The sequence below is a fragment of the Podospora pseudoanserina genome, chromosome 6, assembly GCF_035222485.1.
Source record: "Podospora pseudoanserina strain CBS 124.78 chromosome 6, whole genome shotgun sequence".
Taxonomy (NCBI): domain Eukaryota; kingdom Fungi; phylum Ascomycota; class Sordariomycetes; order Sordariales; family Podosporaceae; genus Podospora; species Podospora pseudoanserina.
In genome coordinates, this window is record NC_085925.1 from 712,621 (window position 1) to 729,181 (window position 16,561).

Sequence of the window (16,561 nt, forward strand, 5' to 3'; positions counted from 1 at the left end):
CGTTCGTTCCCTTCTCTTTCTTTCCAACCCTTGTGATACAAAAAAATGGTGAATACATGAGGAGGTTGCCCAAGAAACTTTTTAACAAAAAATGATGTTACAAAAAAAGGGTGGGGGGTATAGGGGTATAAAAAAATCCATGTCCAAATGTGCAAAAATTCCCAAAACAGTTGCTTCATAAAAAAAGAGGCCAAGAAGCAAAATTGTGGTGATGTTGAGACAAACATAAAAAGCCGTTGAATACACCAGGGTCCCTGATGATGGAGATCGTGGGAAAGGGTTAGGAAAGGTGGTGGTGGTGGAGAAAAAGCTTGATGAACCCCCTTGTCGACCCGCCCTTCCCGAAAATCTCCACTCAGCCAATGACGGAATCAAGTGGAGCGCCATGTGAACTCTGGGCAGCCGGGTCGACCCGCACAGCCAGCCCCAGTCAGCTAAAAAGGTATTGTGGGGGGCTGATTCTGGAAAATATTGGCGCGTAGTTTTGTGTGGCTGATGTAAGACGGAAGGAATTGAACTCGGCGAGCGGCGGCCTCCAGGTGAACAGGAAGAGCCGCAGCTGACCAGAGATGAGTTGTCGCCGGGACAATGTGACGGTGTTGTTGGATGGTAAGGGGCGTGTAAGTGAGGCGTGGGGCTGATCAGAGCTGACAACCCTGAAAGAGATGAAGAAAAAAAAGTAGCAAAGCATCGGGCGCCAACCACAGGCTTCTGCGACATATCGTCAGGTACAGGCCAATCGGAAAGTGCACGCACGACCCAAACAATCGGGATTGGAGATCATGATTCGCGTTTCCGGACCAACCGAACTTGTCGTCAGCACATCACCTCCGCTCGCTGCGACCGGTCCTGACTTGATGTGGATGGTACGCAGCTTCCTCCTCCTCGTAACCGTACTCTCCGCTGGCAATGTAGACCTGGGGGTGAGCGGACCGTTGAGCGCCCTGTGCGTAGGCGGATGGCTCGCGAATGCTGGCATACGTGGTCGAGGGTGGGTATCCAGGGGCCGTGTAGGAATGATGGCGCGCGGGCGAGGGCGGCACAGTCTGCTGTGGTCTGGGGGTGCTGAGACCCAGTGGCTCGATATAGCTGCTTGTCGGTCGGCTTGCTCGGGCGGTTTTGGAGGAAGCAATGCTGCCGCTCTTGGCGTCGCTCTCGTCGCCAACGCGATGCTTGTCGAACCGCTGGCGCAGGCGGTCAATTGTGTCGTCTTCCTTTTCGGCAGGCCGTTCGTGTTCGCGGTGTTGTTCCTTTTCGCGCTTTTCCCTCTTGCGCTCCTTTTCGCGCTTCTCCTTTTCGCGGTCGGCGTCGCGCTCCTTTTCCTTCTCAGGTCTGCGCTTGCTGGCGCTGCGCCGTGGCTTCTTGTCCTCGGTGGACTCGGACGTGGTGGAGCTGGCGGCTGTTGGCGAGCTGGTGACGGTGCTTTTGCGATTGGACTTCTTCAGCTTCTCAATCGTGTCGTCGAGCTGCTCCTGAAGCGCTGTGTTTTGTTCCGAGAGCTCCTTGTTCTTCTCGGCGAGCGTCTTCTTTTCGTGTGTAAAGAGCTCATTCTGGTCCGTGACGGCGCGCACATGGGCCTTGTTCTGCTCAATCTCGTTGCGCAATTGACGGACGGTGGTCTCGAGCTCGGCGACCTTTTTGGAAAAGTCGTCTCGTTGCTGGCGCGTCTGCTCAAGAGCACGCTGCAGTTGGTAGATGGTTGTGTTGTCCTCGTAGCCAGAAGCCAAGAAGTTGCGGTCGCGGTCGGTGTTGGAGGTTCGACTCTCGCAGTCGCTGAAGGAACCCACACCCGAGTCGCTGCGCTGATGCTCGTAGTGCCCTTCGGTGGGCGAGCCCCAGCGGACTGTTCTGCTCATGGCGACGGCAGTTATTCGGTGATGCCCTTGGAAGGGGGAGAAGGCTGTAAGGCTAAAGCAGCTTGAAAAATCGTGTTGTGCGTTGATTTGACCGTCGGCGTGGGAGGAGCTGCAGAGGTGCCCGACTGGAACTTGGGGGTATATAAGTGAGAAAAAAAATGTGCGCGGGAACGGGCCAAAGGGGGGGAAATTGGGCGAATGGCACAGATGGCACAGGCGGCCCCGGCAGACCAGGGGGTACTTTGGACAAGGGGCGGAAGGGCGGGAACAAAAGTGCTCCAAGGCTAGAAAAAGACCAAGAATGGGTGGTGTCTCGGAGTCGGGTTGGGCCTCAACGATAAAGAGCACTAAAGAGCCTAACCGAGAATGAGGGTATAAGAAAACCAGATTTAGCCCCAGGTCAGGAACGAAAATCTCGCTTGGTGTGCAGGAGGAAGAATGAAAAGGCCGAATTTCTCACCGTCGCACACACCTCTCTCCTCTTAAGAATCAGAAGGGAGGGAGGCTCTGGGAGGGGTCCGGCGCTGTTGCCTCGCGCCTGTTACGAATCCAAGGACCACTGGACTTTGAACTGGACAAATCGACTGCGCGACGGAGCACCGCCCGGCTGCCAACTCAAACTTGACGCTTTTGGGCAAATGGTGGTGGATTATGTCAGTGAGATTTTATTCCCCCTCTTCTCCGTCCGCTCACCCTAGGTACTAGCCAGTCCTGGGCATTCAGACAACAAAAATCCGTGTTCGAATGTGGCTCAATCAGCAAGGCGACGAGAGATGGTGTGCGGCAGTGCTCCGGAATCCTTGCGAACCACCACCAGAGCCCGGCGCCTCTGCCTGTCACCAAGGCAGTTTTCTTCTGCCTGTCACACAAGGTCCAAGCATGCCAAGCTTCCAGTCCGAATGTCTCCTTACACCGAGGGTTTTTTTTTTTCCCTTTTTTGCGGGACGTGTGTGTGGAGATTCTCCCATCCATATCAAAAACCACACCATATATCAAGCGGTCGCACCGTCCGTCTGGCGAACCACGACACTGGGAGGAGGGTACGGCGGGTCGTGGCGGGCGCACGAGAGTCTCTTTGTGATCATGAAGTCGGCGACGAAGAATTGCACTTTTGTCTTGGGATAACCAACCACAGAGCTCAGACGGCCACAAGCCAGAAATAGGAGAAAGGGCGCGCTTGTTGGTGGTGTTGGGCCATGGAGTAGCGCGACGGACGGTGAGTCACCGTAATTGTCGGTTATAGGATGTCCACATTTATGCGTTCCATGTAGCCCTTTTTTCCCCTTCATCTTCTGCTTGTTTTTGTGTGTTTCAGATTGCAGTCTCATGGAGGACTCGTGTTCTGATTAGCTCCCGACCCGCCATGGTCAGTTGACCGTTTTCTGCCAGGCCTGCGCTCGAGTGTGTGGGCTCCCCTGTTTGTTCTCGAAGAAATGGATAGGGCTGAGCTCCACCCAAAGCAATAGCAGGGGAAAGACCATCACCAGTTGATCGGATTCAACAAGAGATTGTCCAGATGGCAAAACAGGATCAAACATCACGATATACCGTCATGTGCCCCATAACCATCGCTCCTGCCCAACCTTTGACATCACCATCACTTGATACCGCTCCTTCCGTCCTCCGTACTCCTCCAAATCACACCATCTGATAACAACCCACGATCTAGATTCCCGCAGCACATACCTGTCTTTTTTCCCTCCTGAGTGATCACTCACCCAGCGCCATGTTACATCCGTACGCAACGCTTCAGCTCACCATGGGTTCTGTGACTCTTTTGCCGGCAGCAGCACGGTTACCTGGAAGGATCAAGAAGCATCATCACCAATCCCCGTAACCCCATCCCAGCCCTACCATCGATGGAGAACCACCAAACGGGTTTGCTCCATCAAACCCACCAGTGACTCCGCCGCCGCCCACACGCCGAGAGAGAAGTGGAACTACTCCTCCGTTCCACTCTCTTCTTCCCGCCATCACAGGAGCTCCGTCCGGGTCACCACATTCTTCTGCCCCACCCCGGCCCGGAAGGTCACTTTCTTCTCTCTGCCGGTTGACTCAAGCCAAGCCAATGTTTCTTTAACTTTCTCATGTACATATGCACCTTTACCTTCCCCTTCCCAACCAACCGCGCGCGCATTTGCGACGAGGACGGATGGGGATCGACGAGCAGCAGCCGGACGGCTGATGCCTTGCGTTGCGTTGCGCCTGCAGTGATTCTCACTGTTGCCCCGCATCACCATGCCCCACCCCGCACTTTTCTTCACCCCTCCTTCATCTTTTTGAACCTCCTCTTGCTCATATGAGCGCGATAGATAGGGTATGTAACTTCAAAAAAGCGCCATTGCGCACTCCACCCTCCCTGTTCTTGTCACAGAAAATCCTCCGATATGTAATGTAGCTGGCCGAGATGTGTCACACGACACAAACAAGACATCTATCTCTAAAAGAGACAAAGGGGATCGAGACATGGATAACAGGGAATAGCATGTTCATGAGGGATAGATTATCTACCATCTGTCGACAGTGCTATCGAGTGCTACGTCCGAGTCCGGAGTGCGGTCATGAACGAGCATTGTCCGGAGGAGGGTAGAATGATGGGTGGGTGGTATCCGTGGTGGTTGACACGGGGATTTTCCGCTCTCTCTCGCCTCCGGGCGGTTTTTATCTATCTATCTCTGTGAAATTGCGGGGGAGGGGGTAATGGCTTCCGGGTAGGACTTTTTGATTTCGGGGAGATAGACCAGATAAAGGTGAAGCAGGTCAGTTGGTGAGAGATGCTAAGGTGAGTGCGTGCGCAGGTGCGTATTTTTTGCGCGTGCGAGATACAGTGGTCTAAACTATGGGGTTTGTATGCACGTTCGAAAAAGGGAACCTTGTTAACACCGAGGTGTGGGTTTCCCTTTTTCGGGCTGTAGGTGCAGACGTTTCAGTTCGGCCAGGCGTCACCTCATCCTATCCATACTATCTTGATCTGACGGCGGCGGCAGCTACACCGGATGAATAGCCCTACCGGTCTGGAATCTCGACAGAAACCCCACCGGTAAGGTAGGGGTAGGTAGGTAGGTAGGTATGTTCCTAACCGTAGGTAGGCGCCATGAGGCGGATGGGGGAATCTGCCATGTTTATGTTTGTGTCCAAGGTGAGGCGAGCGAGGGTATCACCGTCTCACCTTGCCCGTGGAACAACGGGCAAGGTCCCTTCTCCGGGCCCGGGCGGTACTTCCGACGTCAAATCAGTTGTTTTGGTGCAACCTGAAATCTAAAACATTCATCACGGGGGCTGGTGAAGCTATCTCGATCTCGTATTTGTTTTCGTTCCACAATCGCCATCGTTCGTCAATCCCCCTCCTTTCCAGCAGGGGGGATTTGGGCGGGCTTGGTTTCTCGTTCGACACAAGGGCGCTGCATGATGCATACCAAGAATCCTTCTGCTGTGCAAGATCCCCACTCTGAGCCTCAACCAGGGTAGTTTGCACAGCCGATGAGAGCTGTTGGTTCGTGACGTCTGTCTTTTTGGTCCTCTTCGATCTGCTTTTCATCGGCTTCGGTTATTTTGACATCTGGACTGCATACGTAGACCGGGGATCTGTGGCGTAGTCAACGGCGAGGACCCCGGCAAGGAGGAGCCGAAGCCGCGAGGGGGAGGCCACGTAGATTTTCTAGGGGTGAGGTGGGAGGGGAAGGGGACCGCAAAGCAAGGTAAAGCCGTCAGGTGTAGACGGAAGGATTCATATCATATCAGGAAGGATTCCCAGATGTGCGGTACCCTTATCCGGATGGTGTTGAGATAGGTATGGAAGATTGCGTGTAAGGCATGCGGTCCTCTCACTCACCCACAGTCCGAAGTCTAGCTCATGTTCGCCACTACACACGCACCTGGGGAAGTGACCCAAAATAATAATTAGGCAAATACAGAAATCATAACCCCGAGTAGACATAATTCGAAATGTTGGTGTGTGGAAAAATGTGGGGAAAACCCCTCTGCCTGCCTGGAGCCTGCCTAAACCGACCAGTTTAAACCATTTTCCTTGACGGAATGCCCCCTCAAACTCAGCTGTCATGATCAAGAAACTCCGTTGCGATATCATATCGAAACATACTTCCGAAGGGGTTGAAGCCAAGGTTGATATTGGCCCCATTATTAATATGTCCTGTTTTTTGTGTCTCGGTAACACGAAACAAATACGGTTGTCAGTTCGGCAAAGCAGTCTTGAGTAACCACCACCACCAACAACCAACCAACCAAATCCCATCTCTTTACCGATACTGTAAAGATTCAAACCCTCTGTTCTTCATGAAAAGACAAAACCACTCATCACGTCTCACAAACCCTCTAAAAACACCAACCACGTGTATAGATCATGTTGTACGATATCTCCAAAAAAAAAAGTCTATTTTTTTCTGTCTGCCTCGGCTCTGCTGTGATCCGGTTTTTTGTGTGTGACGATTGTTCTGTTGGAGTATTTGTATCAAAAAAAAATCCATATTCATATTCTGCTGTGAGGCATATCCCTCTTGCTGCCCTGGCCCACCCATTCCCTGTCTCTGCTGTCGTGAAAGTTTGCTTCCGTCTATTGCATCTTTACGTGCTGCCATACGTCAAATTCTGTAACGTTTCTAAACCATCCAAGAAAACAAGTCCAAAAGCAAACCGCAGCAATTCCCAAACCCCCCCATACCGTGATACCTTATCATTATTCGTACAAGAAGTGAAAAAAAGGGATGTTCGTGCTATTCTGTAGCGATCCATCAAAAAATACCCAAAACCGAAAATATGTTGTTGTAAGAAAAAGCCAAACGTAGTTATCGTAAAGGAAAAGTTGAGAAAACAATCTGAGGTGCAGCAAAGAAAGCTTGATATGTTGAGGTCGATGTTGTCTTTTTTTCTGGTTTTCTGATTGAATGGTTAGCATTCAAGGTTGCCAAGTCATCGGCGAACTGACTCACTCTTTCAACCCCATCAAGCCGGCATCCAATGTATAGCTCAGAGAAACAACCGCTGATGACCGCGAGAAGCCCGAGAAGAAAATGTTTGTCGTAATGTACACGCCTCATCGGCGAATGGTTTTGTCCTCAAGTTCCAAAACCGTTCAAGGGTGACGTCGCCGAAGCCGCTCATTCTCCCTCCGAAGCGTCTCGACCTCAGCCTGAAGCACCCGGTTGGTAGCAATGTGCTCATCGAGATTATCACGCATCCGGTCAATGCGGCGGTTGGCGTCATCGTATCGTCGGCGCCACTCAGCAACCTGCTGCTTCATGGTCTCGTACTCAGTGCCGACATATCTCGCTTTGGCCTCAAGAGCGTCCTTGAGCTGACGGCTGAGGTCCCGGATCTTGGTCGTGAGGTTGCTGTTCTCGAGCTCGAGAAGGGCATTCTTCTTGCGGGCCTCGCGTAGCTTTGTCGACTTGCGGGCTTCGCTGTCAGAGTTGCTTTCGACTGAGCGGCGAAGCTCCGAGTTGAAGGCCTTCTCCTTGCGGACGTCCTCCTCTAGCTCCTGGACCTGGACTCGGAGGATGTGGTTCTCACGGAAGAGCTGGTCGTAGGTCTCGCGGCTTACGCCGCCGCCGCGTTCACGGCCCTGCATGTCGGCGACTGGTGTTTCGTCCCAAAGAGTGTGGACTCGTTCGGCACTCCGAGTACGACTGCGAGGCTGGCGAGGTCCTCGATTTACGCTCCGGGTGCGACGAATATGGACCTCGGGGACGCCTGGTGTCGTTGACTCAAAGTGCACTCTGTTGCTTCGAGGGCCGTACATATAGGAAGCGGGGGTCTCTCTCAGTGGTGGATAGATGTTGATGTAGGCTGCTGGTGAGCGGATGTGTCTGTAGGCGTGAATGGTGACGGTGTTGGTAGACGACTGAGTTAAAGATAGGTGAATGGTGAAGAGCGGTCAAGTCGAGGGACCAGACGGTGTGGGAACCTCGATATTTAAGTAAAATGGGGGGCAGTGACTATGGGAAGGCTCCGGGTTGCAGGAGATGCAAGCAATCGTGCATGTAAGTGCGTCAGGCAAGGTACGTAGCTTTGAGCGAATGAGATGGGAGAGAGACCCGGCCAAGGGCTGGACGGCTGAAGAGGCCTGTCTTTTATGGGAATGACTCCCAGGCACCGGTCTGGTCTGCGGTCCCCCAAAACAGGTAGTCGGCGGACGGGGAGGGACGGGAAAGAAAGAAAGAAAGAGAGAATGACATGACTGATGGTATACAGGTACAACATTACAAGACGCTTTGCAGCGTGGAAAGTAATGTCAAAGGTGTAACTATGTAACAGCCGCAGGTGAGGGTGGACAGGGGTTCGAGGTGAGAAGACAAGGCGCTCTCTGTAAAGCACATAGCCACACCGGGCATTATCTGGAAGAGGGAACATATGGGGTAAACGTCAGCAAGTAGACAGGTCAGTGACCTTGAGTACATTAGCCCTAGACCACTTGCTTCTAGGATGGTGCATCCTGGCGGCCGACTGACCGACGCTAGAGAGAGATGACTGCTCGAGATCATCTTGATGCCTGGCGTCGTGGACTCTTAGTCCTAGACATCCGGGTATGAGCATGCATGTGGTCCACTGGAGAAACTATTTCTCTGTGATATAGTCGGTGTTTCAAGTAGGCAGTGCAAACATGTTCGTGGAGTTGATGAGGGCATCCGCTGGAGGCTGGAGTATCCATTGGTTCTCGGCCTCTGGCATGGGGAACCACGGACAACTCACAAGCTATTGTGAGAGGTGAGTATCAGTCTCAAGATTGAGGTTGCGGCAGATCGACAGGCCGTAACCTTAGGCAGTGGTGCGGCGGTTGTTGCGAAACTGTCGAGATAGACGCGATGTGAGGTCACTCATTGACATTGTTGGTTGGTAGAAGAAGTTGAGGTAACCGGAGGCCTGGGCCCTAAGCCCCCTCCATTGGCCATGTCAGCCAATCAGCGATGCGTGTGGGAGAACCCTGGGTCCACATTTGATTATCTGGTGCGAAGCGCGCAGCATTGCATTGTAGCAACCACCACAACCAACAACACAATTGTGTTTCCGTATCTTTATTCTCTCTCGGAGCCGGACCGCCAACATCAAAGCTTTCCTTGGTCAAATATTGTTCGTTTCTCGGAGCCTTGAGGACGAATCGACGGCCGTTTCCCTGCATCGACATTCCGAACCGTCCCACCAAGCACGCTGTTGACCTGTCATTGAGCGTTTTCCTTTGTTTTGCTGAGTTCCGTCCTCCTTTCCGCATCACAACCTCGCAGCCGCATCGTCTGTGGCATCCATTTCAATATCTTGTTCCGCCTCTTCCTTTTCGACGGGGTCACGCCAGTGTGGCTTGACAGCGTCCCTGCTCTTGGAGACAAGGCTGTGCGGCGCAGTAAGCACTTGCTATCCACATCTTGATGCTCCCTCTTATTGCCTCCCTCTTTTTCAGTATGGATAGCTCACAAAAGGCCGCATATCTCTACTTGCTGTGCCAGTTCCATACATAAGCACTACCCTCCAACCTGCCAACTTTGCGCCTCTTTTCCCAGCCAAGCAAGGAGGTGGTGGGCAGAGAGCAAAGGGGAGGCCTCGGCCAAAGCCTTGCGATTGCAACTCTCTCTTTCGTCAGCAGTTTCAGGACGATGCAGCCGCACGAGGCTCGCGCGAGTCTATTATGTGCTATTCGTCCAGACGCTGGTAATGGAGGGTATTGGAGCCCTCACTGGTGAATTATTTCTCCTGCTCAAACAATTATCGTGGGCTATTTTCCTACTCAGCCACACCTTTACCAGTGTAAAGGGCACCAATGCGGTACGGCACGTACAAGCGGCCTCAGGTTAGGATTCGGATGCTTGAATTGAAGGGGTTTGAAAAGCGACTTACCCTTTGGTTTCCGGCTTTGACAGCAGCAATATTCCACCTTTCTGCCGGTGTGTGTAGCACCTGAGTGTCAGATGAAGCGCCAAATTCTCAGGTGGCGTTCTTTGCCCTTCCATCCCGAAGCCACAAGGCAGACAGAAGGGCATCCGAAGGGGATGGGAGGTGGTGGTAGAGACGTGGTAGGAGGAACATATACCCGCGACACTGTCAACCCCAACCCTAGTGGTGACACAACCGGCGCAGCTCGACCTCCTCGCTCGGATAACTCCATGGGAACTCACACAAATGGGCCCCTTCGGTAACACATGCCCAGATCGCCGGATTCCCACCTTGAACAAGTTTTGCTGATCACAAGTGAGCGGCCGACGGGCCGTGATCCGCCCATCGCCTCATGGGGCATATTCATGACTGATGGCATAGCGCCGAAGTCACACGGAATGTCTGTTCAAGTCCATGGTGTTGCCATCCGAGAAAAGCGAGACCGAATTTCCATACCCGCAAACATCTTCTCGCTGCCTCGTCGCCTTTCGGCTTGTGACCTTGAAATAGAACCGCCCGAAATATCTAGCCTTTTGAGCCCTGGCACCCCCTAGATATGACGAGTGGTTTACGTATACCAAGACAGGGTGTACTCTAGGGCCACGCTACCGGCCTGGTCACCGGCCTTCGTCATGGGGGGACAATCTGGGACACGCACTACCTCCTGGGGAAGAAGGCAGAACGTGAAAGAAGGAAGCAGATGAGGCCAGGCCCCTCTGCCCAGACCGCAGATCCCTTCACAGACAACGGCAGGGTCCAGCGAGCCGGTTCTAGATTTGCGAACCGGTCCGCGGTCTTCGCCTGCCCGTTTTCTTCCTCGCCAGGCCATCTCATCTACCGGTGTGGCCGAGGGGGCCACGGCCGGTTGCCTTGTTGCCCAGCTTCCTTCCTGATCTCCGCATCGGATGAAGACCACGGCGTTGCAGAGTTTTCAGTTGCCTTGTCTTCGGTAACAAGATGTTGTGATGGCACTCCTCAACAGTTTCGTGGCCTGATGGCGAGACGGGCTCCAAGTCCTTTACGGTCGTCGGCTGAAGTTCCAGCCCTGGAACTACATCCTGACTGGTGACACCACAGCCGTGTGGACAGTTCCTCGGATGTGTATCTTATGGATTCCTTTGGTTTCTGTCCTCTGATGTCGTGACTGGTCTGCACCGATGGCATCCTCCCGCCTCTGTTCAACTGTGCTCATCATTTGCATACCGACCACAGCTCGAAGGATTCCCTCATGCGCTCAGCACTGCTATGCACAACTGAGCGAGTGCCGCACGACTTGCATTCAACAAGGATACCCCGCCAGCACACAGGCTGAGGAGCCTGGGGGAGATACACAACCATGCCACGGTTGTATACACATCGACAGATACCTCGGCCTCACAACCAACCCTCCAGATCAAGACTATCCGCTCACCCATTGGCCTGTCTCCTCGGTGGTCAACCATCAAAATGGTACATCATACCGAGCCAACAGACTCCCCTTCAGCTCTGCAAGGATGAACCCGTCCGTCAAACGTCTCTGCTCATTTTTTAGTTGGGAAAATGGTGACAAGAGCACCCGAGCAAGGCAGCAATATCATCTCCTCTCATCTTCTCCCCAGTCCCTCCCATCCCGTGGCCACACCTTCCAAAGATACTGACTGATAGGCCGTCGTGGACTCGCCACATCGACGGCCCGCTGTCTCGAGGGGGAAGCAGCGGCGTGGTTCCTACAACTTTCCTCGATATTGACTGAAACGACAGGACACCCGCTTTGAAGCGTCCTGCTGCCTACCCCCCTTTCTGTAATGTCAGGTATATCCACGCGGAGAAGGTATCATCATAGATTCCCCAGCCTCCTTCGCGTCTTTGACCGAGGTGAAGAGCCGAAAATAGCGAAGGTATTGCCATCTGCCTTGTTCAAAGGGTTCAATACCAAATTGTTCGGGGAAAGTACAACCGAGGAGATCTCAAGGTAGACAAAGATCTGTGGAGATACTTCTGCCTCGATTTGCCCGGGTTGACTCCCATCTATTCGGGGGAAGTAGAACCGAAGTGCCCTCGAAGTAGACACAAAGATGTTGGATATCATCTGTGCGTGAAGGTAGGTACTTCTGCCTTGCTCGTGTTCCACCTTGCCTTGGTTATGTGGTTGCGACTCCTCAAATTCCACAGAGTCGGGTAGGTGGGCAAGGCAGGTATACAGACAGAAATGTCTCACGGGCGACTCGTTGGCTCTCGTCCTTCCCTGATCATGCCCGCTATCAAACTGTGACTCCCCAGATTCCACCTGTTCGATAAGTAAGGCAGGTGTGCAAGGTACAGACACAGTGCCTCCTTTTCTCCTTGTTTCTTTGACCTTCCATGACTCCTGATATGCAGACCTGTGAGACGAGGACAAAGACCGAGCGGAAGCACAAGGAATCCCAACTCACACGTCCACCTTTTTGGGTCAGATCTCGATACGTAGGTAACATCCCCTCGGGCCTCTCTTATCTATGCTTGCCAGACGATATGATTGTGTATCAAAGCAGACCAAACCACACACCCACTTCCAACATGTACAGAGAGCGGGAGGTGTCAACGTACCTATCAAAAAGTGGCTGCCCATTTCTCGGTCATCTGTGATCACCAACCAACGACGATCAACTGTGTACCCCTTTCTCTTCATGCGATGTTTGCCTTTTGGGGGAAAGGAAGCGGTTGGTACATCGCATCCGTCCCAACTGTCTGCTCGCTCTTGTGTACCTATCCCCCCAATCATGATAGGTTGGAAGCGAGGTGTCCAGGCCGGCACCGCGAACTCAGAACCGTTATATCGAACCCTGATGCTTACAAATGCCAATCCAACCAGCAACTGAAAGGAAGCCCAGGTTGTACGGGTGAAGTTGGCGAAAGGTAGGTAAAAAAGCCGATGTGGGAAAACACCAGCTTCAGCGATGTGCCTGCCTACTCCTTCACACCCGTGCTCGGTTAACAACTGCATGATCGAGACATAATCGCATTCAGCTATTTCCTGGGCCGAGAAGAATCCCGACTGTGTTCAACGTCGTTCCAGTCGTGCCGCCTCTTTTAAGTCTGATGACCACTCCAGGTTGTTGGTGTTTCACGGTGGGTAAGGTAGATTGGGGTGGTGTTGTGAATGGGTGCAGTTGTTCAACATTGTAACCTCGGACTCCAGGACCTTTGGTGTAATATCGTGTGATTTTCTCGACAGATTCTGATTGTGGCAGTCGTCCATATCGATCCGATCAGTAAAGTCAGTTGTGCCGAGAGTCCGCAAAGGTGATCTTACTGGACTTGTTCAACCTATGGATGGGTCTCGGCCTTTCTGCAGTGTTTGGTTTCATGGTCCCTCTTCCTAAGCTGGGATGATCTCACGTATCGTTCGATCACGGCCGTATAAAAGTTTCGATGTTCCCCAGTATGCTGGGATCGGTTCTGTAGTCTCGTGGGCCGTCGTAGACTAGAATTGTCGTGTTCCGTAGGACCGGTCATCCACCTAGGTGGTCTTGCTGTAGCAATCTAGACCACACCCCAACCCGGGGCATGGCAGTTCTTGTGCTTGTATTCCCCCTCCATTTTACCATATCGCGAGGTTGTGAGTCGTGTTCCAGAGGTACGTGTTGTGCGCTGGGCGGTGTCGGTTAAGTACTCCCATGGTTGCTGCCACAAGACGAAATGCCACAACTGAGAAATCAACAGCTAGAGGCCGGGGACAGCAAGTGGTATTTGAACTCCTCCACCCATTCACTTCAAGTCTGACATTCGTACAAGTGTAGTAGCGGTGACGCAGCTGCGGTATGAGTAATACTTCAGCCAAGCTCCGTGACTTCGCCTCAATTCTTAGGTACCGATCCCATTGCCTGGAACCACTGAATCCATCGTTTGTTCGATTCTTCCTTCGTTTGGGGATTGAATTCTCTCGCATGCTTACCGACTAGGCGTTTTGGCATATTCTTGGTGTAGTGGTGCAGTCACATCTTACGATTGGACAGTCGTTTACATTGATGACTGAAAGCGATGTTGGCATAGTGCGCATGAACCTAAAGGCACCCCGATACAACAGGCCTCGCAAACTCGGGCAAACAGGAAACCAGGTCGTAGATCACTTTAGATCTGGAGTGCGGCCCAAGTGGTCGCTGCTAAAGGCCTTCGAATAGGTCTTTGCCTTGGTCCTCACTGGCATAAATGAGTAACATCGACCGACACCTGGCCCACATCAAGCCCATCCGAAATAAGGTCTTGCAGACCAAGATTCTTTAAATGAAAATATTCGCTGGTTGTCTATTTCCTCTGCTATAATGGCCCTCGGCAGGCATTATCGTCGAAGACAGCAAGCCAAATCACCCTCTCACGCTGTCCGGCGGCAAGTATAACCCTCCAACTCCTTATCTTTAACAAGAAGCAGCAGCGGCAGCAGGTGCAGAGCCGCCTACACCACCACCCTTTCCACCACCCTCCTTCCCATCCTTATCCTTGTTATCCCGACCACCACGCTTGCTCCGACGCGGGTTACGCCTGCTCTCCTTCGGTTGCTGCTCCCCAGCAGGCTTCTCCGGCGCGGTACTGTTCGACGCAGCTGCCGGCGCAGGAGCTGGGGTTGGCGTAGACGCAGTAGTAGCAGAAGCAGAGGCAGCGGCATTCTTCCCCTGGGTAGAACCCGACGACTGCCCCCCCTTCTTAGCCGTCATATCCTTCCTCTCCAGCACCTGTACTGTAGCCTGCGCAATCGTGACCGGGCTGGCGGCCATAGCTTTGGCGAGCCCAGCATGGTCTGTGAAATCGACATACGCGAACCCCTTTTTGCGATCAATATCCACTGAAGTAACAGTGCCATACGCCGACAAGGCATCCTTGAGCAGCGCCTCGGTGACACCCTGTGAGTGGTTTGCATGCTTAATGAAAGCTCGTGTCGCGCCTGAACTGGGAGCAGGTCCGGCGTTCTTCTTGGATTCTCGGCCGCCACCGCCTTGCTTTGCTGATGCATTTTTCGGTGCAGCAGGTTGGGAGGGTGCGGCTGTCGTCGGTGTAGACTGTGATGCCATAGCCGAAACAGGAGTGGCAGGGGCTGATGGCTGCTGACGCTGGGCCTGTGGTGTCTCTCTTTTCTTGAGAAGAAGCACAGGCTTAGCTGGTGCAGGTGCTGGTGCCGGAGGCGTTGTGTCGGCCTGCTTGTCGGCTTTATTATCCCCCTTTGACTTTCCACCCTCATCACCGCCGCCCCGTCTTCTGTTGCGAGATCTATTGGAAGAAGCTGCTGGTTGCTGTTGCTGCTGCTGCTGCTGCTGTTGTTGTTGTTGTTGTTGTTGTGACTTGGGTGGAGCAGATGACGACGGCTGAGCAGGAGGGGCGGGTGGTGCTGGCTCAGGAGCGATTGGGACATTTTCCTTCGCTGGTCCCTTCGCAGCACTGCCCTTGCTATCGGCATCCGCTTTGGCTGCATCCATTCTGGCCTTGCGGTGAGCGTTGCTAGAGCTCAGACCCAGGTCACGCTGTAGGATACGCGCAGCAGCAGCAATGCCTGCCCTACGGCTCTTCGATGGAGCCTCCGAAGATGCGGATGGTGCGCTGGACTGAGTTGACTTTTGGATGGCTGCCACCTTAGCAGCCTCCGCGGCAGCCTCTGCAGCGGCAACAGCCTTCTTGGTCAAGATCTTGACCGACTCCCTGGGCCTCTCGGGTGCCTTTTCGGTGGCCCTCTCCCTTTCGGTTCTCGACTCTCTGTCCCGGGTGCTTCTCCTCTTGGGTTCCTCAGCACTGGTAGCTGATGCCTTGCCCTTCCCAGTCAGTGACTCCGTTCTGGCATGTTTCATTGCGATCTTAGCAGCAGCGATTTCCTTTGCCTTGGCAGCCTTCCTCTCCTTCAGATACTCAATCAGAGGTGTCGTGGTGGTCTTTTCGGGTTCCTCTTCGGGCTCCGGTTCAGCAGTGACACCCTCTTTGTTCCCGTCTGGGCTTGCAAGGCTCTCCAGAAAAGCCATGAACTCCGGGTCTTGATCGATGGTCCCTTGTCGGCCGTCCACACGCTTCTTCTCGCTGGGAATCTTCTTGTAGACGGAGAACTCGACGGTTGGTGGAGCGACAAGGGCTGGATCGTTGTAGGTCTCCTTCGCATCTTCCCACTTGGCCTCTTGTACCTTGCGGAGGAGTTCTGGCAACTGATCTCTCTGCGAGACATGGAGATATGCCCGAGCTGGTGTCGACGGTTTTGAAGGGCTAGTCTCATGTCAATATGGGGCGAGAGGCTGTCTGATCATGGCACTTACTGTTGCGAGACCTTACCAGGATACCACTTGTACCAGTCGACCTTGCCATCTCCGAGTTTCCATTCATCGCCCAAAATGGCATGGAACTCTGCTTCGGTAAGACCTGGTGGTAGGCGACGGATCACGACTTTTTCTCCATTGGCGGGTGCCTTGGTCTTGGTTGCTTTTGGGGAATCGGCTGAAGACTGGGCGACTGCTGTAGTGCCGTTTGCCTTTCGTGATAACAACTGTGGAGTTGACATGGTCAAGCTGTGTGGTGGTTGAACCAGATATGATGAGGCTACCAGGTATGATGATAATCAATGCTCGATGTCGGTGGGTTGGCTCACTCAGTGTAAGCGGGGTTCTCAGAAAACACTGATTGCGCCACGCAATTTATGGGCTTTAAAATGACTGAAATGATTAAAGAAAGCGCGACAGCTGGTAGAGAATTCACAGTCCCTTCGTCTAAAGGAAACATGTGACTGAGTGAAAGGGCGCTGGTGACTGTCTGAGGGTAAGTGACAGTGAGAGATGGCTTTACAAGGTTGAAGGCCCCAGAAATCCAGACTCCGATAAACAGGTGGGGGCCAGCCTTATCAG

General features: G+C 53.2%; 3 protein-coding genes across 3 annotated transcripts; all 3 read right to left on the reverse strand.

The window, feature by feature from the left end:
• Nucleotides 1-824: 824 nt before the first annotated feature.
• On the reverse strand, nucleotides 825-1,856 carry QC764_604800 (uncharacterized protein; the record flags this gene model as incomplete). The annotated part of the gene is made up of 1 exon (XM_062948989.1): nucleotides 825-1,856. The coding sequence occupies one exon, from the start codon at nucleotides 1,854-1,856 to the stop codon at nucleotides 825-827; it is 1,032 nt and encodes a 343-aa protein (XP_062797206.1).
• A 5,089-nt stretch (nucleotides 1,857-6,945) lies between these two features.
• QC764_604810 (uncharacterized protein) lies at nucleotides 6,946-7,611 on the reverse strand (the record flags this gene model as incomplete). The annotated part of the gene is made up of 1 exon (XM_062948990.1): nucleotides 6,946-7,611. One exon carries the CDS (start codon nucleotides 7,609-7,611, stop codon nucleotides 6,946-6,948), a length of 666 nt encoding a protein of 221 aa, XP_062797207.1.
• A 6,375-nt stretch (nucleotides 7,612-13,986) lies between these two features.
• On the reverse strand, nucleotides 13,987-16,508 carry QC764_604820 (uncharacterized protein). The gene is made up of 2 exons (XM_062948991.1): nucleotides 15,980-16,508; nucleotides 13,987-15,929 (listed from the first exon to the last, which is right to left on the reverse strand). Exons 1-2 carry the CDS (start codon nucleotides 16,219-16,221, stop codon nucleotides 14,108-14,110), a joined length of 2,064 nt encoding a protein of 687 aa, XP_062797208.1. The 5' UTR covers nucleotides 16,222-16,508; the 3' UTR covers nucleotides 13,987-14,107.
• Nucleotides 16,509-16,561: the final 53 nt, after the last annotated feature.

Bases quoted from the DNA above. Each gene is read 5' to 3' on its own strand.
- QC764_604820 (XM_062948991.1), bottom strand. From the start codon at position 16,221: ATGTCAACTCCACAGTTGTTATCACGAAAGGCAAACGGCACTACAGCA. The intron at 15,930-15,979 runs GTAAGTGCCATG...ACATGAGACTAG, and splicing joins CCTGGTAAGGTCTCGCAACA to CCCTTCAAAACCGTCGACAC.